The sequence below is a fragment of the Cavia porcellus genome, unplaced genomic scaffold (genome assembly GCF_034190915.1).
Source record: "Cavia porcellus strain 051 isolate PalLab524CR breed Dunkin Hartley unplaced genomic scaffold, mCavPor4.1 scaffold_24, whole genome shotgun sequence".
In the NCBI taxonomy this organism is placed as follows: Eukaryota; Metazoa; Chordata; class Mammalia; order Rodentia; family Caviidae; genus Cavia; species Cavia porcellus.
In genome coordinates, this window is record NW_026947507.1 from 26,354,036 (window position 1) to 26,376,328 (window position 22,293).

Below are 22,293 nucleotides of genomic sequence, written 5' to 3' on the forward strand. Positions count from 1 at the left end.
GGGCATGGGCGAGTAATAGGAGACCCGCGATCTAAGGGATGTCAGGCCCAGTGGCCCAAATCCCTCATTTATTCAGGTGTGTCCCAAGTGGTTTTCCGTAAGGTCATGGCTGAATGGTGTTAAAGCCCAAATGCTAAAGGTAGAGGGCGCTCGCCTCTCCCGTGCATGCTATTTTTTTCTAAACCACAAAACCTCTGTAGTTGTTTAGCACTTTTTCTTAAGTCTTGGACGCAAGGAGTTTGATGCAAAGCAAGGTAAAGAAAAATGTAAGAAACTGGGAGTTTTCTGAAGCTGAAATTCTAACTGATCTCTTTACTATTTGAACAATTCATTGGAAACCCATCTGCCCGAGAAGATGGGCTGAAAGTCCTCTATGACGTCAGAGACACTGGACCACGATATAAGCAAAGTAAAAAATACCTCATAGTGTGAGCACGGCTGTATTAGAGGATATGAGGAGCCCACTCCTATGAGGTATTGGGAGACCCCTCTAAGGGCCCTAGAGCTCGGGCTTCAGCAACTGTGAGAGAATTCTGTTTTCTCTTAGCAGGTGCTGCGTGAAGCCTTCCCATCTTTAAGTAATACCTAGGTGTTTTTTAGCAGGGCCACAGCCTCAGTCCCTGTACTGTTTTTCTTAGGCTTGTCACCACTGGAGGGGTCTTCTCTAAGCCTGTGTGACCGGCCATGAGACAGGCGAGTCTCTAGAGATGCGTAGAGAGGAACACTCAATTCAGTGCCTGAGCAAGTCTGCAGTGCACACAAACAGAACAGCACATTTACAAACAGCAGGGATGCAGTAACAGGGTCTCGCTGTGATGGTTTTGATGAGTTTTAAAGCATTCCTTCTGGTGCTTTCTATACTTTTGTGTTCTTTTAGTTACACCACTGCCACTTCTAAATAAGACGACACATTTAAGAATGAAACTTTTATCATCTTCTCATCCTTCCCTGGCTTTGAAGGCAAATTGAAAATCCTTAACCTGGTATATAAAGCCCTGCTTCTTTCCAGGCTGGTTCTGGGCCTCTTATCTTACCTTCTGAACTTTTAGGGAAGCCCCTTGGAAAGCCACCTTTATTTATGTTCCTAAACCCCTGTCTTAAAGTACTTGGTACTCCCCTACTCAGGGTTATGTTTCACTGTAAACACTATTTTCTCAGAGTCCCCCACTTATGTTTTAATTAACTTTGGTCAGATTTATCAACTCCATGTGATTTTAGCAAAGTTTCTTTGACGACATGTATCACAACTACAACTAAATAATTTGTTGTATAATTAATTTGGTAGTCTCTAATTCTTCACTAGAATATAATCTCTGAAAGCAGAAACCATTTGTTTTCTTTGTGGCCACTTAGTCTCAGCATTTAGTACACAGCGAACTGTCTACAATTATTTTTGAATAAATGCTTGGATACAATTTAGATTGAAAGAAAAATAAATACTTGGATTACAAAAAGACTGTTTTCTAAAGGAATTTTCAATAAGACTGATGTTTCCACAAATTTTCTTTGTGTGTTTGATTGAATGAAATTTCATTTTTATATGAATTTTCAGGAATACTTCCATGTATAAAATAAAGTATAAGTCTCTATGTAGTTGATGAGCAACTAAGTCAGCATTTAGAAAACTACAGACATAAAGAAAAAATTTAAAAAATGTTGGGATGTTATTTTATAAATTCACATTAATATATTACAGTAATTTTATACTGTTTAAAATTTTAATCCAATGTTGGCTGGCTTGTCTTTTCTTGGGAAGTGTCATCCAATTGTGACAACTGGCTCATGTTTTGCTGAGAAAAAGGAAAATCATAGCTTACATGATTCTGACATTATGCAAATGAAGAAAGCTATGAGGAAATGAAATAAGCCAGGCTGTAATATTAAATTTTCATCTGGTAGCATCTTACTTGAACAAAATCGTAGCTTACATGGTTCTGACATTATGCAAATGAAGAAAGCTATGAGGAAATGAAATAAGCCAGGCTGTAATATTAAATTTTCATCTGGTAGCATCTTACTTAAACAAAGATCTTTAAAACATCTGCAAGGGGGCTGGGGATTTAGCTCAATGGCACAAGCGCCTGCCTTGCAAGCAGGCAGTCGTGAGTTTGATCCCTGGTACCGATAAAAAAAACGAAAAAGACAAAAAAAAAAAAAATCTGCAAAATAAATTTTGGTAAGGAGTAGAAATCAGGAAATAACTGCTTATGTCAAATAAAGGAGATAGAAGCTTTCTCATCTGTACTAAAAACTGTCTTTAAGTGGAAAAAGTTTAAAGTTATTAATAAATTTAATTATAATCCATTTTGATCCAGTTTTCCTAAGTTTGATTTCCAGAGGTTTTTATTTCAGGGGATATAATAAGTTGCTAAGTCAGAAACTCTTAATGATCTCTCTTTTTTTACAGTTACCTAAAATTACTTAATTATAGCAGTATCTCCCAGGAAGTAGTTTTGAATTTCATTAAAGTTCTTGGATGTACTTAACACTTAATTAAATACAAACAAAAACCAATTTTATGTGCAGAAATTTATAGAAAGATGTGGCAGCACAGATAGGATTAGTAGGCTTCTTGGGTCTTAAGGGGAATATTTTTATACACATCTTCACAGCATTTTTTCTTTGGTTCAGAGTAACTAAAAAGAAACCTAGCTTACATTTTTCAAACCACATAGTTTGGTAAACACAACTGATAAATAAAGAGCTCTGGGCTAAAATCAACAAGATGAGATTCGGTGTAGGTAAAGATAATAGAACTTGTATTAATATTAAACAAGGATGTTTAAAACTGTGAACTGACTCTTATAGAGAGAAGCCTATCTTAAAATGTGCAGTTTAAGAAACATGATTGAATGAACTTTATGTCTATAGAGTATAAGAAATAAAATATTACTATTGCTTTGCATGCCCTTTCCAATTTACATTTCCTTTTGAGACAATAATTCCTTCTTATAATATACTTACCACTTGTATATGTATCCTTAAAAAATGAGTTCTTGAGTGTTAAAAATTGGGCAATAAACATGTATCTTATATACATGTCACTATTTTAGAAAAAGCCCCCAACCACTATCTTGGGCCATAAACAAGTTCCACATTCCCTGAAAGTTTCATAGCCCTCAGGGGTACAGTACTTTGCATGTCATGAGTGAGTCCTGGGAGAGAGGCTCACCGCAGAAGGAAGGTCTGGTGGGTCTGAATGTGGACAGGAAGCAGACATCCGGCAGGAGTAGCTGGCGGGGAGCAGACATCACTGTGCTTTCCGTTTCTCTATGCAACATGGCTGACTCCAGGATCTCGGCACTGGCTCAAAGCAGAACAGTGTGGGAGTGTCGTGAGTGCTCTCAGCTGGTCCAGGTGGCAGTGTGTGGAGAAGATGGCAAGATTCAAGTACGGATGACAGCTTGGCCTGGTTTATCATCCAACCACTGTGTCATCAGGGTGAAAGATGAGATGAACCTCATAGTGATGAAAACTTCAATACAGTTGTCTCTTGAATCACACTCCTCTAATCTGGCCGCTCCCTTCATCCTTGATGCACAGCTGTTACCCTCCTGGAGGTTCCTTTTGATCTCCTGCTTCCTGTTCTCCACATTCACCCCTTGCTTTTGGGGGGTTAATTCTCTTGTGGGAGAGCACGTCCTCCACAAAGGCTTGTGAGAGAACATTTTTGAGGCCTTGCAGATCTGAAAATATCTGTATTAAATCTTCACACAAATCTTAAGGTTTGGCTGTGTGTAGAATTCTAAGTTGGAGGTAATGTTACTTTTGGAGCCTGAAGGTTTTACTTCACTGTTTCTTTGCATCTAATGTGTCCATGTCTTTCTGATCTTGTCAGCCTGAGTATAGGTTCAAGATGCATTCTTCAAGGTGCTTATAGAACGTTCTAGTGTCCTGGATTTGTGGAATTTCATAATGGTGTGCATGCCCTGCATTTATTCCATACGTTGTATACTTGGTGGGTCTTTAAAATCTGGACTTGCATATGGAGTTCAATTTGTAGAATTCTTCATCTATAATCTCTTCTCCTTCTTCTTTTCTTCTTCCAGAATCCCAGAATGTAACCAGGTGCCTCTCTGGTGTCTCTAACTTTATAATAGATTCTCTTTTATTTCATTGTTTTGCACTACTTTGTGGGCATTTCTTCAAAGTTCGTTTTTACTATCACCTTTTTCATTCTAGGAACTCTTTTGATTTTTCATCCTTCCCTCACCTTTAAAAGAGCTTTTCATGTTTGCTTCTAGAATACTGATATTCTTATTTGATAGAGGGGAGTTTTTCTGTTTTCTTTACCATTTTCTTCTTTTTGCAGTCTGTTTTCTCCCAGTTGCTTTCAGGGAGTTTCTTGTTTCCTTCTGTGTCATTCATGTTGGAAGTTTTCTTCAGGTGACTTTTATTTCTGCTTCTGACATGGATATGAGTTAATCAGAAGCTCTGTGTACGAGAGAGAAACTTGTCAACATAGGCTTTCCCTATGGCATAATCTAGGTGGTGTCTTTGAAGAAGAAACTTGCAAATCGTTACCTATGCAGTTTTATTCTCTTGAGAGGTTCTTCTCCTGAGGCGTGTCCATCAGTCTCTGCTGAGCAGGGCAATTCTCATAAGCCAGCGTTCTAGATGGTGAGTATGGGAAGAGGCTTGGAAATACATGTATTTGGCATCTAGTTTTGTTTTGTTTTTGGTGCTCACTCAAATATGCATTGAATTTTTCTCCCTCCTCCAAGAGACTTAATCAAATATCTTAGAACATAGGGCCCTAGGTATCTCAGTAAATTTTTATGGTGCCCTTAAGCTAACTGATACACCTAATAGTTCCATCTTTCCTAAATTCCAAAGAATTTAGGATTTCTGTCTGAACACATTAGATTCTGTTTAAAGAATACATACAAGTATTGAAAACAATTTTATTTTGTTCTTAGATAACTATAGCTGTCTTCTAATGGATGTGTGGCTCTGTTGGGCATGGCACAACCTCTCTTAAAGTCTAACGCACATAGCCAATTTCATTTCATAGGCTACATAAATTTTCATATGTTACTTGCTTATCACACACCAATCAAAAACTCTGTTTCATGATATGATGTCATAGAAAAAAATGTTTAGTGACCCAGAGGTGAAATTCTGAGCTATTTCAAGCTAGTCACTGTTGTATTTTTTGTGTCAAATATCAATGTTTGCATAAAAATTTTTAAATATTGTTAATAGTATTGTTATCAGTGTGAATAGGTACCCCACGTACTTTGCCACATAGTTTGGGGGCCATACATTTGATGCAGTTTAATTTTATTCTCTATCTTTTTGCCCAACCCACCAATCTAAACCAGAGCTTGCATTAAGTTTTTAACTGTGTATAATCTACTGAGATCTCATTAAACATCTTTACCACTGTTCATCTATAGCTCTGTACCTTAGCACATCTAACTTTAATTTACTTCACCTTCTGAAATACAAAACCAAAATGTGGACTCTAATATATGTTATAGGATGGGTCACATTGGTTACCAGATTCATACTGAAAATAGCAGGTAATATATATATATATATATATATATATATATATATATATATTTCCTCAACCAGAAAGACATTGTTTTGTGGTTTTAATTCTGCATGCCTAACAATGCAATAGAAGTAACTCAATACATTTTGTGGCTGTTTCCAGACAGCTGAGTAAGAGCCTGAGTATTAACATCTGTCAAACGAATCTCTGTCCCCACCACCCCTAGACTAAGTCTTTGAAAGAGTCAATTGGTACAAAGTTAGAATGTCAAAGAAGGCTGGGGCAGGTTATATGACAAACGGATGCAGGTCTTAAGTAAGCTGACTAGCTATTAATTCACAAAACAGTCTGAAAAGATTTGTGATGTAAGCTGACTTCGTCTAGACAGAGAAGGGAGTGTAAAACACATTAGACAGATACACACAGCAATGACAAGAAAAACCTGTTTCGGTTGCACAAATGCATGGGGAGAGAACTACAATTTCCTTCTCTGTCTAAATATCTAATTCCTACTGGGGCAATATGTTGGGAGTAGAGACTTTGTATTTTGTTTTTAGAGCTTTAAAATAGCTTACCTATGAACAAGAAAGGAGACTAAAGAAAAGAGAAAAAAGAGAGAAACCATGAGAAAGGGGGGAGACAGAGGAAGAGAGGAAGGGAAGGAAGAAGATGGTGGGGGCCAGAAAGAGAGGGGAGAGGGAGCAGGAACAGGAAACAGTGGCTGTGTCAGCAGAAGGGATGAGAAGGTAATCAAATCTGAATGCTAAATATTTTCCTGAATTTCAAAGGCTATTTATGTTTCAGCATTTGGAAAACATCACTGACCCAGTCCTATATAATTTATCTCTAGCCTCAGATGTATTGTAGTCATGTCTGTTTTTCTCTTTTCCACTTAAGAGTGGCTGAAAAACAGCGATGAAATGAAACCAGTTCCTACATTCATTCTATCCTGTTGAATACATCACTGATCCTTTAGAAATAGTAATCAATCAGGTCATTTCAAGAAACTAAATAGTCTGATGTATATATATCTCCCTTGCTTTAGAAACTTCAAGGTCAGGGTAAGGAAAACATTGGCAATTGGTAGAAGAATTCTATCTAGTTTCATTAAACATGCCAAAGCTTTGCTTTCATACAAATCTGCTTTAAAATTTGCTTGTTCTGAATTTTCACTTGTATTAACTCATATAAGCAGTCACTTAAATAATAATTTATGTATTTATATTTTTCTAAAAATAAAGCCATGAATTTTAATTCTAAATGCTCATTGCAGATTTTCCAAATCAGAGAGCAGGTAAGCGTTTCACTATGAAAAAGAAAGGAGCAACTCTGCTTATGCTGTGGTAAATACAACTGCAAAGTAATTATGAGAAGTCAGGGAAAATTCATTGTACTTTGTTTTGAGTGACTCTTGTTTTTTCTTCTTTGTTTTATTGGCTTTTTTACACAATTTTTTATTAGTACATGCTTGCAATATATAATGAATACTCATTGTGGCAATTTTTCTGGTATTGACAGATTTGTCTAAAATATTTCTCTGCCAAAGAATACTTGTTTTAGTAAATGATATTGTTGTGATGTGTTTAACACAACTAAAGAGAAAATAAAACTAAGAAAATTTAGCAATAGTGTAAAGGAAAAAAGTTTATACATTTCTTGGGCATGGGGTTTAAAAGGAGGTCCTTCCATAATTTGTGTTTTTCTCCTTGATTGTTTCATGCTTAACCAAAAGGCACTTGTTATGGTTTATATCTGGATGTCCCCAAAAAGCCTCATGCAGTTGCAGGGGGTGTCTTTTTTGGAGGCAGCTGAATCTAGAGTTTGTGATTGATTCATGGTTCAATGCTGGGATTATGGGTATGAGTGTTATACCTGCCCTAGGGTGGGTAGTCTGCACATACTATAAGAGACAGAAAGAGTTTCTCTCTCTCTCTCTCTCTCTCTCTCTCTCTCTCTCCCTCTTTCTTGTTGCTTTTGCTGTCTTCTGCTGCATTAACTTTTGGTCCTCTGCCATACCACTTGGTCTTGAGGCCAGCCAATTATGGACTGAAACCTTTAGAAACCAAGCTAAATAAACTTTCCCCCCTTAACTTAAGGTGTCAGGTATTTTGTCTCAGCAACAAGAACAGTAACTAAGACAGCACTTAAATAAGTTCTAGGTGTCAGATGATTCCAGGAAATGTTCAAGACCAATTTTATTAAACAATTTATGGTCAAAATTCTGCTTTAGAAGCAAAACAGCAAGTCATAACTGAAACAAAGGAATAAGCATACAGGATGAGGGTCAGGGTGGCAGAGGTTTGGGGGTGGGGGAATCTTCTCCAATTTATTCTTCCTCAGTGTATTCTAAGTGTTTTTGAATTTCAAGCATGCACATTCTGAACACTGAATTGTGGTTTCTAGTCAGTGTTTTGAATTTTCAGATGACGGTTAGTTTGTCATTTCCCAAACTAGATTATGGGAGATATTTATATCATTTTAAGCCTACTAGATGATGGCAATGGATGACAATGTGATAAAAAACGTTCCACAAATCTGCTCAGAATAGAGCATACAACAAAAGCATCTTACTCCATTCCAGTAGCAGTATATTTTAGAATCTTGGGCCAAGGATTTTAGTTTTATTGGTGTATAAAGCACTAAAAATCATAAATTTCCATTGTTACACATAATTATTTGTATCTTGTAGATAAAGGAAATATTTGGCTCCTCCTTTCCTTCCTTTCTTCCCTTCCTCTTTCTTTCTTTCTTTTTCTCTTTCTTTCTTTCTCTCTCTTTCTTTCTTTTTTCCTTCTTCCTTTTTTCTTTCTCTATATCTGTCTTCAATCTGCCAATCATCTATCTATGACTCTTTGAAAATAGTAAATGTAAAAGCTATACCTTAAGTCTCCATAGAATTTTGACAGTAGCTTATGAAGTAGATTGTCTCAGAAGTTCCATGAAGCAGGGAACCAGAATTATTTCATTTTATACAAAGACCTATCACAGACAAACTATGAAGAGTTATATTTCCACATTCCAGAAAGTGACTATAGTATTTGATGTGGTGACTGACACATTGAGTAGGGTGACATGCTCTAGTTGTAATTCAGAAGACAGTAGATCAATTCCAGTTGTTCCCTAAGGAGGCTTCTTAGCATCCTCTAAGCTTTGGCTACTAAGAAGATCATACTCCATTTGTAAAGATCTGATACTCAGATGAGAAGATCAGGGGCTGGCTGTGGTAATGTGAACTGCAGAAACCCCAGAGAACCCTCAAGTTCCCAAAAAAGGGTCAGGGAAGGTCATGGTTCCCAGACACATTTGGCAGGATCTGCTTGACACTGAAGCAGAAGTACAAACAGCAGAAACAGGGAAGTGATTTGTTTTCCTACCCTTTGGTAAGAAAAATGTGAAACTGTGGCTTTGCTGCTGGGAAAAATACAAATGAAGACAAGTATCTCTTTAATCTATGAGGACTCATAAATATATAAGAGGTTGGAGGCAGGGGAACAGCTGGCTACTCTGCTTCTGGATCACATAGCACGCTGATGAGGTCAAATGGCCTGCTAATTAAAAGAGATGCTAGGGCATGATGACTTTATTCATGCTTGTAGAACAGTAAAAGTTTATGGATCAGGGCACATAAATGAGAGATGCCTGGGGGTCGGCTTTGTGCTCTCCTTCAAGGCAGCTTTCTATGTTCAGGAATCTGGCTGTCAGTGGGTTTGAGTCAGTGGAAGAATGCAGCAGATTTTTCTTTTCTACTAGAATTTAGAGAGATGTTTTTTCGGCATTAGCTTAGTATTTTGCTTTTGGAATATGTAAAAAAAATGTATTTTAAGAAGCCTTAAGTAACTAAGCTTGACCTTCTAGTCTGAGTGGCACTTAATATTTTACTAATAGAGAAGCTGGTATATAATGCTGTGCAGACTCCATGATAAAGACGATATTGTTTTAAAGGGGATCTCGCATTTCCAGGGAACTGCAAAACACTGTTCTGCTTATGGCATTAAAACAGAAACAAAGAACTATTAAAACTCACAGATAATCTCCCTACCCAGTCAAAAAAAAAAGAAAGAAAGAATTCTTACCAGGTTCTGCCGTAGATCTAGGTTCTGTTTGTCCCATGAGGAAAAAAGGAAAAAAAAAAAAAATCAGAACAGAGTATTAGAACATGGCTCCATAATAAAAGACTGACCTTATCTTTTCTGTTGTCCTAAGACATGTCTGCAGAAATGCTGTAGACAACTTCCATAATATAAAAGTGAGAGTCAAAGTGGTATGTGGTCAATTTATATTTCTATATAGAAGCTTCAGTTCTAGTTAACACTTTATAGCAGGAAATGTTTTACAATGTAGTTCGTAGATGGACCATGAATCTGTGAACCTCCTAAAGTTATGTGTCCAATTTTGAGTAGAAATGCATGTGTGCATTTTTCTCTAAAAAGAATACAGAACATTTATCAGTTTCAAAGAGGCCACAGTTTTAATTTACTGGACCTCACACACTGTAAATTATCTAGTTGCAGTCTTCTTTGAAAACAGAAATCAGTTCATCTAAATGACTCAGTCCTTCTTGGCTTTCCTGAAGCTAGACAGGATAAAACGGTCAGATTTGAGAGGATGGGCACCTCTGCTTACTTTTCTGTAGGATTCTGAAATCTGGAGAGTCTTGGATTTCGATTCCCTGCCGGAACCACTGGACCTGCAGTGGGGGTGCTCCCCGGACCCGGCACTCCAGCACCACGACCTGGCCCTCGGAGGCGGTGGTGTTTTGCAGTTCCTGAAATTCAAGGGAAACACTGGTCCTCAGACTTTGACTGTGTTCTTCAGGAATTCCACAATAGAGAACAAAAATTCCGAACCTTAGAATGAAACAAAACAATCCCTACAAAATTTATATCCAAATAATTATCACTAACTCAGGTCAGAGGTAAATACTTCTAAATCCAGCTATCATCAGTTTTCCATAATCTCCACGTCAAGAGATTCCCACACCCTACGTTTATTATAAGGCCTGCAGCACTTTATGGTCTGTTTACAAATTTCCACTGGCATTCTTATATTTATGGAACTTGACAGGCAATGACATTTACTTTCTCTTTTTCTTTTAAAGAAATAATAGTCCTTTTTATCTACCGTTTTATTTTTCTAGCATAAAACTCATTTATTAAGACTGTTAATTATCACACATAGAGATCTCTAATAGGCCAAAGAACATGTAAAACAATTATACTAAGTCAAAGGAAACTTTTAGATACATTGTCTACATTTTAGAGTAAATTGGTACAGAACCATCTTAAAACAATTACACTGCAAATGAACTCAGAGCAGGAAAGAGACATATTTGTTTTCATATGCTCTAACCCCATGAGGGTGAACCTTTCAGTGAGTGAATACCCCAATTGCAACCCAAGACCCATTTATTTATTGCAAAGTGCCAATACTGCAATTAAATCTAAATACTAAGGTTTTACTTTAGGAAGAAAACTCTCGCAATAACATCATTTGTCTTAAAAGAAAAACACCGTAACGTGCGTGCCATAGCTTCACCACTGCTGTTTCTAAGCTTTTCATGTACTCCCCACAGCCTCTGCCCAAATGGTTTCCTATTAAGCTAAGGGGCTTAGGTATTTTCTCATTTGGAGAGTCTATAAAATATGAAAACACGCTGCATGTAAGCCTTATTTACCTTCATTTCCTCCTCCTTTGCCATAACCCTTGCTACCCCTCATCCCACTCCAACTCCAGACCAATAAAATTTTACAGTCCAATAGATTAGAAATTAACTTGCATCCATAGTTGCAAGGAGGTAAGGCTTTTGTACTTGCTGTTAAATATCAGTGTCCTACTAGTTCCCTTACATATGTTTTTTTCCACTTTCCTCTTCCAGGAATTATTAGCAATGGGGTTTATTTAAGTTTCTTGATTATTTAAACTTCTGACTACAGTATTGGACCCAATGTGGAACATGTAATTCAAACATGATGAAATAATTTATCTGTACATAAAGACTTTGTTTCTTTTGAAATTGTCACCAGGAACAACAGATAATTGCTTTTTTTAATTGACTGGAATAACAGATAATCACAAATCCTAGCAAATGGGAAAATAAACGCTATGGCAAGTGACTGTGCTAAAGCACTGTGAAAATTCTCAAAATCTGTGATGTTTGCTGGTGAATTATAAAATATTTGATTTGACTTTTGATAAAAATTTGGCAGTTAATAACAATATCTTTTTAAGTGAACTTCTGACTGCACTCCTTCCCAATTCTTATTTTTTAAATGCAGAAAGTATCTGGTTTTGAAATTTTTTTAACTTCGTGACCAGGTCCAGGAAAGAGATTATTTATTTGTTGTTTTTGTGGTGCTGTGGATGGAACGCAGGGCACCCTGGGTAAGTGCTTTACCACCAAGTCGTGCCCACAGCCCATGGGAGATCTCACTTCGTGGCTCTCAGCATGGTATTACTCATGGGTTCCAGCTTTCACAGACTGACCTATTAGAGGTTTCTAGTTTCATTCAGGGAGGCATTCATGTAGATTACAAATGGAAGTCAAATATTTTTTTATGTTTAAACTTTTGGACACCAACGGAAAGTGATTCATTCCTAAAGTTATGTATTTTTTCAGTGTTGGAAAGCCAGAAATGTAATTAATGCCAAGGTGTTACAACAATTAAACTGCATAGTTACTCGAAGATTACAATCGGGCTTATCCGCTAGCATTTATAAAGAATAAATTGGCAGAAGCCACGATCATACACAGTAAGCCTGTAAGAGACCTCCGAGGGCAATAACAAGAAGCTGTCAGAAAACTGAGTCAACCTTTGAGGTTGAACTTGGTGGTCTAGATCATCTATCCACCCCGTGTAGGCTATGGTGTGTCTTAGGATGCATAGAAGTCGTGCATCGAGAGCACAAAATAAAAGACAGATAATAGGAGCTGGGCGTGGTGGTGCACAACTGTAGTCCTAGTACTTGGGAGGGCGAGACAGGGGGATCTGAAGTCCAAGCCCAACCCAGCATTGTGATTCCCTGCATAAGCCCGATGGAGGAAATGCCCCACGACGGTAGCTGCCCATCTGGCTGTTTGTGCCTCCCCCATATGCAGAGCCTTACAGTCCACACAGGCTCAGATGCTGTGCCAAGTCCACCATTCTACCAGACCTGCAGGAAGGAGCGCTGGCTCTGCCTCTGACCAACGTGAAACCTGGACATCTCTTCCAGAGGGGTGTGCTGGAATAGAGGGAGGCAGCCTTTGGATGGGCAGGGCCCACCTGCTACCCCTTGTCATCACCATGGCCAAGAGCAAAGTCAGGGATGCCCAGGATAAAAAAGCTGTGGTGCCAGAGGGGGCCAGAGGGATGGCTCTCTAAACCTGTGCTTCCAACACCAAAGCCGAGGACCCTGCAAGGCAGATGGCAACTGCTGAAAGGGAAAGAGGAGAATCCAGCAAGGAAGCCACCCCGCAGGACACACAGGCGCCATGGTCCAAGTGTGTAGAGATTCCTTAAAAACTAACCTACATAAAATTTTATCTTTTTTTTTTTTTTCTTTTTACTTTGAGACAGGGTCTCCTTAAGTTGCTAGGTTACGCTCTGACTGAGATCCTCCTGCCACTACCTCCCACTGCTGAGATTATAGTTGTGCACCACCGTGCCTGCCTCCCATTATCTATCTTGATTTATATTTACTTAACTTATATTTTGGGCTTCCCAAATAAAAGAAGTCATGTACCACTTAAGCTCATGTGTCTGATTTATTTCACTTACGTTATGATTTCAGGACTCCTCTTGACGCCGAGGAGGAATTCTGTAACATTTATACCCGCCTACCTACTGTGGTACAGCTCTCTGGTCAGGAGGAGCAAAACTCGCCATCCTGTGTTCCTCCCCTTGTGTCACCTGTGTGGGCTTCAAAGGCTCTGATTCCCTGAAATCTGAGTCTTAGTTGACAGTGCAGGAGGCCACACATGCCTGGTGACAAGAGAAACTTGAGAAACTGCCTATAAAAACTTTTATACCATGTCTTGAGTGTGGGACTCACTGCTCTGGAACTGCTGTTCCAAGCACCAAAGACAAACGTCACTGGCTGTTACAGTGACTTAGAGTTCGGTGGGCTTCGCATGGCATCTTTTATCTTTTTCAATAGCTTCTCTAGAAGGGAGCTTCAGAGTTGTAAGTTGTTACCATTTGTTGCTTCTGCCCACTGGAAGCAGCATCACTGCTTATGAAAAGATCTTTAATGCAGCTTGGATTTTGTCCCGTTTAGGAGAAAAAAGAAAGCATTCCTCATGTGAAGATAATGAAGATGCTTTTTGCTGTGGCCTGAAGGAAGTTTCATAGGTTTACTTTCACATCTGTCTTTAGTTTACCAGGAATTCATTTTTGTGGACAGTGGGAGGTGGGTGTCCAATTGGACATTTTTCACCTCTGCTAAGGAAATTATTCTTTCCTCAGTGACTGGCCAGTTGCTGTAAGTCGCGCTGTACCTCTGTGGGCTCCATTCTGATCACTCGTTAATTTGTCAAGCCTTGGGCTTGTATCCACTATAGCCTGGGCATGATTTACCACAGATTCATGAGACTGGGACTATTTTGGATTTTGAAATATTTTCACGTATATTCCTAGATATCTTGGGATGGGACCCATGCCAAACAGGAAATTCATTTCTATTTCATAAATAGCTATGCTCATAGCCTGAAGGTAATTTTACACTGCTTTAAGTGTGTCTATATTTTGATTGTAACTTGTTATAGGATGACAACTGTGGAATTTTCCACTTGTGATATCATGCCAGGGCTCAAAAAATTTTAGATTTGGAGGCATTTAGGATTAGGGGTGTGAAACCTATAGCATAATTACTCTGTTTTAGAAAGACTTCCTGTCTCATAGGATAAACCCTCTCATTCTCTAACACTTCTTTATTTTTCTTCTTCAAAAATGTCCTGCCTTTTCTTTCCTATTGTTTCTTTCACACTACTATTAGAGTCAAGTTGCTAAGTCCTATATCAGAAAAATAAATAGAAATGAAGAACCTATTTGAAATTTGCAAGATTGAAATTAAATAGAGGTTAACAAGGGGATAATGACTTTTTTACGGCTCTTCTGCCCATAACAGTTTCTCCATTTATTTGGTACTTTAAAATGTCTTTCAATAATATTTTATAATTTTCTCCAAAAAATCAAAACCCCAAACAAACAAAGAAACAAAAAAGAAGCAAGAAGAAAAAGATGCATAAAAATTATAAGCCTGCCTCTTGACCCTAGTAACTGACTTGAAATTGATAATTAGTAGTTTTTGAATTTCAGTACAACTTACAAGGTCTCCCTTGCAATTTCTTTGTGGGGCAGAGGGATTTTTAACATTGCATTGTGTTGGCTTTTCTACCCATCTTAGCTTTTGCACTAGATTTTAAGCTCTTTTGGGTTCCTACCCTCAGTCACATCCCTCAGAGCTTTTGCCAGACTACAGTCAAATAGCAGTTGATCTATTTAGCCCCAAAAGGAGCCACGATAACCAGTCTACTAAGCTGCTCATTTTAATTTTTAAAGGCTGCTACCCAAAGTCACATGTGATTGAAATTCAAGGACCAATGCACACACTGAGAATGAGCCTTCCAGATGTCAGACCTTTGTAAAAACAGGAGGAAAGCAGGCTGCGGTGGTTCCATCAGGACGGCAGAGATACCAAGTTGGACTGTGAACCTGAAAAGAGCAGAGACACATGGATCAGATTCTAAATATATAAATTGCTGAAAAGATGGGCTAAAGAAAGCTTTCATTACTGGGATGGCTCCACTTGAATGAAACAAGTGAATGAAAGTATCGCCATACATCATTTGCTGGTCTCCTCTTACACCGCAGACACTGTTCCACTGCCTCAGTTCACATCTGCTACTCCTCTCTGTTCAAAAGGATATTCAAGGTAAAAGCTCTCCAGGTCCCAGGGGATCTACAAGCTTTTAAATGCTATTACCAAATGGATTTCTGTGTGTGGGACTTCCACAGGGGTCCTTTTAGAAGTTCTTACAGACATTCTATTTTATTTTTAAAGTCTGGATGCATTGAATCAAAAGCATAAGCTGTTGGCAGTAGAGGATAAAGCAAATGATCAGACCTCTACCTGTCCTATTTTTAACTTGTATTCTTTCAAAAAGGATTTCAGGAAATAAGGGAAAAGGGATCATTCTTATTCTTGATGTACAAAACAAAGGGATGAAATGGAATTCATTTCTGGGGAAATACATGCATGAGAGTAGTAAATGGAAACTACTTCTTTTTACACAATTATTTTTAAATAATTTGGATGTATTCATTTCTATAAATGAATATTAGCATTTTAATCCAAAATGATGGTGACCTGTTACAATGTGTCTAAATATGTTACAGGACATTGTGGAACATGCTGTCAGGGCTACAGAGATGCTTAGTCAGTAATGGACCTTATTCATTTTCCTGGAAAACTTCTTACTGACTTGTGATTCAGGAAACTAGGTCTCATTTTTCACTGTCTTTTGATGTCCAAAGAATACACAAACATTTTTATTGCGTTTTCTCTGTGCCAGACGTTGTTTTAAGTGTCATGTGAAGATTAACTTACTGAATCTTTGTGACAACCTGGTGAGATGGATAGCTTTGGTCATCTTCATTTTATAGATACAGAAAATAAGCACAGTAAGGTTATGTTACTTCCTTAAGGTCCCTCAGGTGGTCCAACTGGGATTGGGACTCAGATAATCTGGCTCCACAGTGTTAATCTGTCCATCACACACCACAATGAATCTACAACAATAAAGTGATGGAGTTTCCCCAAGTACCTCCTAATGGTAAAAGTGGGACACATTTTTTAAGCTGTGTTTAAAATAGGCCTTTTTACTTAACTGCGTATTTACATCTATAGATATACATGTTTTTCTATTTTTAGGCTTTAATAAATTTTGTCATATTTGACAAGTATTTCATGTGTAGATTTTCTGTTTCTCAGACTACTTTATAAATTCTTTGGGAAGGGGGCTGTATTAGCTTTCTTGTTGCAGGCACACAGAACCTAATACCCACAGTTTAAAAGAAGAGAGGTTTGATTTGACTTGTGGTTTCAAAGCACTCATGGTCACCTAGCTCCAACGGAGAAACATCATGGCAGAAGGGTGTAGTGAAGTAAACTGCTCTAATCTTGGTGGCCAGGAAGCAGAATAGAGGAACAGAGCTAGCCCAGGCTCAATACAGTACCCAAAGTCACACTTCTATGACCCATCCAGAAACATCCAAAAGTGTATGCCACCGAGCTCCCAGGCAGATCTCAAATCTGACCAAGGTGGCACTGCACCCCAAGGGTCACAGGGCTGGTGACAAGTGTCTAGTGCAGTACTTAGAAGAAATACTTCTCAATATGTGAATAAAAGAAAATTCCACTGATTTGATCGAAGGGGTTTCTATAATTTTACTCAAGTTTAGGGGTTTATACACAAGATCTACTATAAATGCCATCTCAAGTAACTTATACTGGCCGATTCTATTCTTTATGAACCCAAATTTTTTTTCTGCATATTATAGATCATGCATAATACACTATGAAGGCTAACAAAACGAGGATGATATTCATAAAACATACAGTATATTCATATATATATATTCATATAAAACATACATGATATTCATAAAACATACAGCTAGGAATAAATTTAGATTTCAAAAATTGGAAAATCTCTTTTATAAGTATTTTATGTAAAGACAACATGTCAAAGATTTGGGTACACTGATTTTCTAGTTTACAAAGGAAAAAGCTTGTTATTTGCAAAGTGAATTTGTTACAATTACTTTTTAGTAACTTGCATTATTTTTTCTTGGAAAATGCCATTTTATGATGAAATAAAGGTAGAATTTTTAAAAGTATGGTAAAGCTGAGGAATTTGAATTTTTTTCTTATGATCTATTTAGCTTTTAGGAATGGGAAAGATTTTCATTGGTATGTGGGCGTTTTCTATCTCTTATTTATTTTTTCCTCCCTTTTAAAATGATCTATTGAATTTGCTGAATGGAAGAGAGTACATAGGAGAGGGATGATCAAATAGTTAGCATTAAAACAAATGCCATTTTAACAGAAGTTCCCAAAGCAAATGCGAAAGTTGACTAACTGGCCACGGTGTGGCTTTCATTAGAGATTATTTTTTAATGGACTAAAAGGAATCACCAGTTTTCTTTCTCCTGGTTGTGTGTTCATCTGAAAATATTTCAACAGAGTAAGCTAGTTAGAATAAAGGCAGTATTCTTAAAATGGAGCAGTTAGCTAATGAATTCAGCTCCTTGTCCAGTGGGGCCTGAGGCACGATTACCTGTTGAACAGGGACAGATAAGGGTTGAATCACAGCTGTGGTCACTCCTGTTTTTGGAGATGATGATCCTATTGTCAAGGAAACCGAAGTTGTTTTCTTTTGAGCTCTGAGAAACAGAAATGCAAGTGTTCAGTTAGAATTTTATTTTAAGCAGTATTATTTTTTGAAATATTTCTACAGCGAGGTTTCTTTTTGTACATTTAATCTGCCTCAGGGCATTTGTTTCACAAAAGAACTCATAATCAGCAGCAAGAATAGCTGTGGTTAGCCTATGTGTAGAATGTACTTTATAGATACTTAGCTAAATAAAAACATGGATAGAAGAAAGGTAGCTGGAGGCAACTTAACTACTGCTAAAGACTGCAATATATTCATATTGATCATCTTGAAAGAAAATAAGATACTTGGAAAAAATCCAATCTTTATAAGCAAGCATGTATTTAAGATCGTTAGGGTTAAATTCCTGTATTTTACTCAAAGCTTTGGTTATCCTAAGTGTAGCAGCTCGTTCTGGCTTCAGCAGTACATATACTAAGTCCAGCAACTGATCTTTGTCCTGGCTTCTTTGTTGAGAGTACCTTAGAAATTTTTGTCTTTTTTTTAATGCGTATCAGCGAAGCGTAAAGAAAAGATGAAGAATCAGTTCCAAGCCCCTTCATTTCCAACCATTTGACTGTACAGATCAGAGCAATTCCTGTGACCTCACCTAACTGGAGTTCTACCTCATAACAGGAGTGCGAAAGCACATGGGATCTTATCAGGTTCCTCTGGCAGCAGTGATGATTTGATGCTCAATGGATATAACTTCCTAAAGTTTATGCATTACTCCACTATTATTTTCACTGTGCATATGAATGTCCTATAGTGATTATTTGATGTACATATATGTGGAATGGTTAAGTCAGAGTGCTTAGCATTTTGAGTGGATGTAGTTGTCACACATGTAGGAACGTAGACTTTTTTAGTACATCTTAATATTAATGAAGTTTTCCTCCTTATTCTGATCCATTTTTTTTGCAAGATAAGATACTGATGTTTTAATTCCTCTCCTATAAAAGTAACTAAACATTGTGATTTTTCAGGTGTAGGGTTTAACTAGACATAGACTTTGTCCATATGGAAATATATTTCTGCCTACATAGATTTTTGGTACTCATGCACATTTTTGGAATAATTTAAGTGGTTTTTTTTTTTCTTAAAGTGACTGTTCCTTTTATAATCAGCGAGATGGTTTTCTTTGAAAGCAATATTGGATACAGTTTTTGTGCATTCCTGATGAAATATGAATTTTAAAGTTCAGATTTGTAAGCTACACACTGTGTCCCGGATTCAGATATTGATCTTGATGGACAGCATGTAACTTCATACCTCAACAATCCTGCTGCCATTCTTTACTATATAAATACTTGATAGAATTGTAGACACTTACTGTGGCATATCTCCAGCTTTTGATTTAAAAACTAAATTTTCACTGTCAGAATCTGTTGAACTGGCTCCTGCAGAAACATTAAAAAATAACAATAAAATTAATATATCAGTAGTATTTATAATCCTTTTAACGAGTAATTTCTTCATTTTTAAACAGTGTCATGCAAAGTCTTATTTTTTACTTAAATACATAATAAAATGGAGAATGCTCTGGTCCATACTGTTTTCATTTCATTTCTTCAGAAAGCCATTTCAAAAAAAGAAGTACCATGAAGAGGTTTCTTCAAGACAACATGCTTTTAATGTCAGATTTATTATTAGTTTCATCTTTATCACTTTGGATATCACAACTATCTTTTCACAAGGTTTAAAACTATGAAGTAAATATCTGTGAGTTTTTATGTGGATAACACCCATGGTTTTCACTTTAACCCTATGAGACCGTATGGTGTGGGTTCATGAATGTCTTTATTACTTGTTAATCTGAAGATAGTTTTTGATTCTGGGGTAAATTCAACTGTGGCAGTGGCATCATTCTGAAATAAGAGGGTCTATGATTTTGGATTCATACCCTCCCAAATTGATTTATGTCACTACTATTCCTGAATTAAGAATTCTATAATATTTTTAGTCTAAAAATAAACTATACTCAGACTCTATTGTTTACATTTTGTGTCGAGAGATTTTAAGTGACAGATCTGAAGTGATTGCAGTGGTTAAAAGCATATTCTTGATGTTTCTAAAACATATTTCATATGAGTTATTTTGAATTAATTTGTAAAATATCTGCTTACAGAAAAGTAACTAAATATCAAGAATTATATAATAGTTAATTGAGCAATTTCCTAAATACAATTTGACCTATGCTTGTTGCCTATTTTCCAGAATAGTGTAATACATCAACACACAAATATCTATGCATATATTTGTACAAACGCATTCACATTCTATGCCTCACAGTTCACACTCTTGTAATTGCTTTTGCCGGTCACCAGTACACTTAGAATGCATAAACCTATTTCATTCTCTTGGATGGCTGTCTAGAATTGCTTTCCATGACTCTACTGCAACATGTTTCTCATCCTTTGTTGAGGTTAAAAACAGTGAAGCTTAGGTAACTGCTGGAATGGTTTCCCTTCCTGTTTACCTCTATAACAACCACTGGGGTACAGGCTTTCTTTTTCTGGCTCCTGAAGTACAACAGACTCTTATTTTGTCTTCCCATTTTTCTCCATTACAAATCCATCTTTGTCTTATGTCGGGTTAATTTTCCTAGAGCACACTTTTCTTGTTAAAGAATTAGATGATATACAAGTCTCAGTAGGTTAGAATTTCCAAATCTGTTTCTACTGGTAGTTAGTAATATTGTTCACTTTCCTAGGATATGCCTACCCAGCCTTTCCTTGATATTGTATCTTTTCAGATTACCCCAGCCACTTTTCTGTGCTGTTTTCTTTGTGCTCCAATATTCTTGTTTACAGCTTGCACATAATCTATCACATCTGTTAGAAAATTATTACCTCTCTGAGAACTGAGGTGGGGCTAAGAACGAAACTACCAATTTGAGATATTTTACTGTTTGCTTGGCAGTCTGCTAGGCTCTTTAGTCTTCTGATTATTACAATAATGAACCTCACTAAGAGGTGAGTTAGATCCAATACATAGGTAGGAAAATTGAGCAACCAAGTGGTTAGTTACTTTGCATGGGGTCACATAACCAGAAGACGGGAACCACACTCATGTGTCTCAAACCCATGGGCTGTGATTTTTTTCCCTGCCCCTGAAGACTTTCAGGTGCTGTGTCTCTGTATTCCACAAGGTGCTTAGATTTGTTCTTACTCGGGGTGGAGGCCTTTGGCTTCTGCTAGAATGAATGTGTGGAACAAGAGAATTACAAAGCTTGTTTGGGGACAAGGAGTGGACTGTGTGTACAGAGAAGAGCAGTCTACTGGTGAGGCAGGGGCTGAGAGACATCTAGAAGCACAGGGCTGACACTGAGACAATAAACTACAATAAAGAAGACAATAAGTAATCGACTCCAACAAAGAAAATCAGTGGTGAAGTTGATTGTGCAAGAGGCTGTAAATAAAAGAGGGCAAAATAAAAAACAAGCCACTCTTTGTCTACTTTGTTATGGACAAAGAGAGAGTTTTAACTGTGGTGAGAAGGGGCTGCTGAACAGGGGAGCTCCTGGAACCGCAGGAAGCATGGAAAGGTAAGGAAAAGACCAATTTAATTGCAGTCATAAAGATGTTTTGAAGAAAGGGAGGGGTGGTGAGAGTCCTTTGGAAGCTCCTGCATGCATGCTCCATGTGGCCAGAAAAATAATAGCTATTTTTATTTGATTTCAAATATTCAAATCACTGAAAAAAGTCTCCTCAGATGCCCTCTATTTCACACATCTTCACGAACGCGGGATGTAGCTTCCTGGCAGAGTGCTTGTCAAGCATGTGCAAGGCCTGGATTCCATCTCCAGCACCAGAAAGGGAAAAATAACTCATTCTTGCTCCATTTCTCCAGATGATGTTTAGAGAAGGGTAAAGGGCTTTTTAAAAAAGTTGTGTCCTGGAATAAAAATACATTTACTAGTTTCTGCACACCTGTCTGCCCTTGTGAAATCTCAATGTCACCTTACCTCTCAGGTGTCGGAGCAGCTCTGGCAGAAACAGATCAAATCCTCAGGTAGGTGCCACAAATCCCCGCCTCCCCTCCGCTGCCCTCAGGCAGTTCTTCCCTCCCCCCTCAGCCACCCTGAACTTCCCTCAGTCATCTGCCCTGCATCTGCAGGCCAGGAAAGACCAGTAATGACACTGCTAGGTCTCTGTGAGAGAATAGGTCAAGCTAAAATACAGATAAAAGCAGGATGCAAAAGAGTATATAAAGCAAACTAGACACAGGGATACAAAAGGATTAGACTGGGGTAGCTCAGTGGTTGAATATGTGCTTAGCATGTGTAAGCCCTGGGTTTAATCTCCAGTATCAAAAATAGAAAAAAAAAAGCAATTTTCCTAGGGCAGTAAGATTATATACATTTTCATGCTTTTTA

The 22,293-nt window shown here is 37.6% G+C and overlaps 1 protein-coding gene across 5 annotated transcripts in view; it reads right to left on the reverse strand.

Annotated features, from left to right (window-relative positions):
• The window catches only part of Palld (palladin, cytoskeletal associated protein), a 368,121-nt gene that overhangs the window by 195,059 nt on the left and 150,769 nt on the right, over positions 1–22,293 (reverse strand). For all 5 annotated transcript variants that reach the window (XM_063234778.1, XM_013151678.2, XM_063234781.1 and 2 more), the window contains 5 exons: positions 19,249–19,315; positions 17,820–17,925; positions 15,118–15,192; positions 10,124–10,265; positions 9,574–9,597 (listed from right to left, as the gene is read on the reverse strand). In XM_063234778.1, the coding sequence (XP_063090848.1) occupies positions 9,574–9,597; positions 10,124–10,265; positions 15,118–15,192; positions 17,820–17,925; positions 19,249–19,315 (414 nt within the window). The remainder of the gene's footprint in view (positions 1–9,573; positions 9,598–10,123; positions 10,266–15,117; positions 15,193–17,819; positions 17,926–19,248; positions 19,316–22,293) is intronic.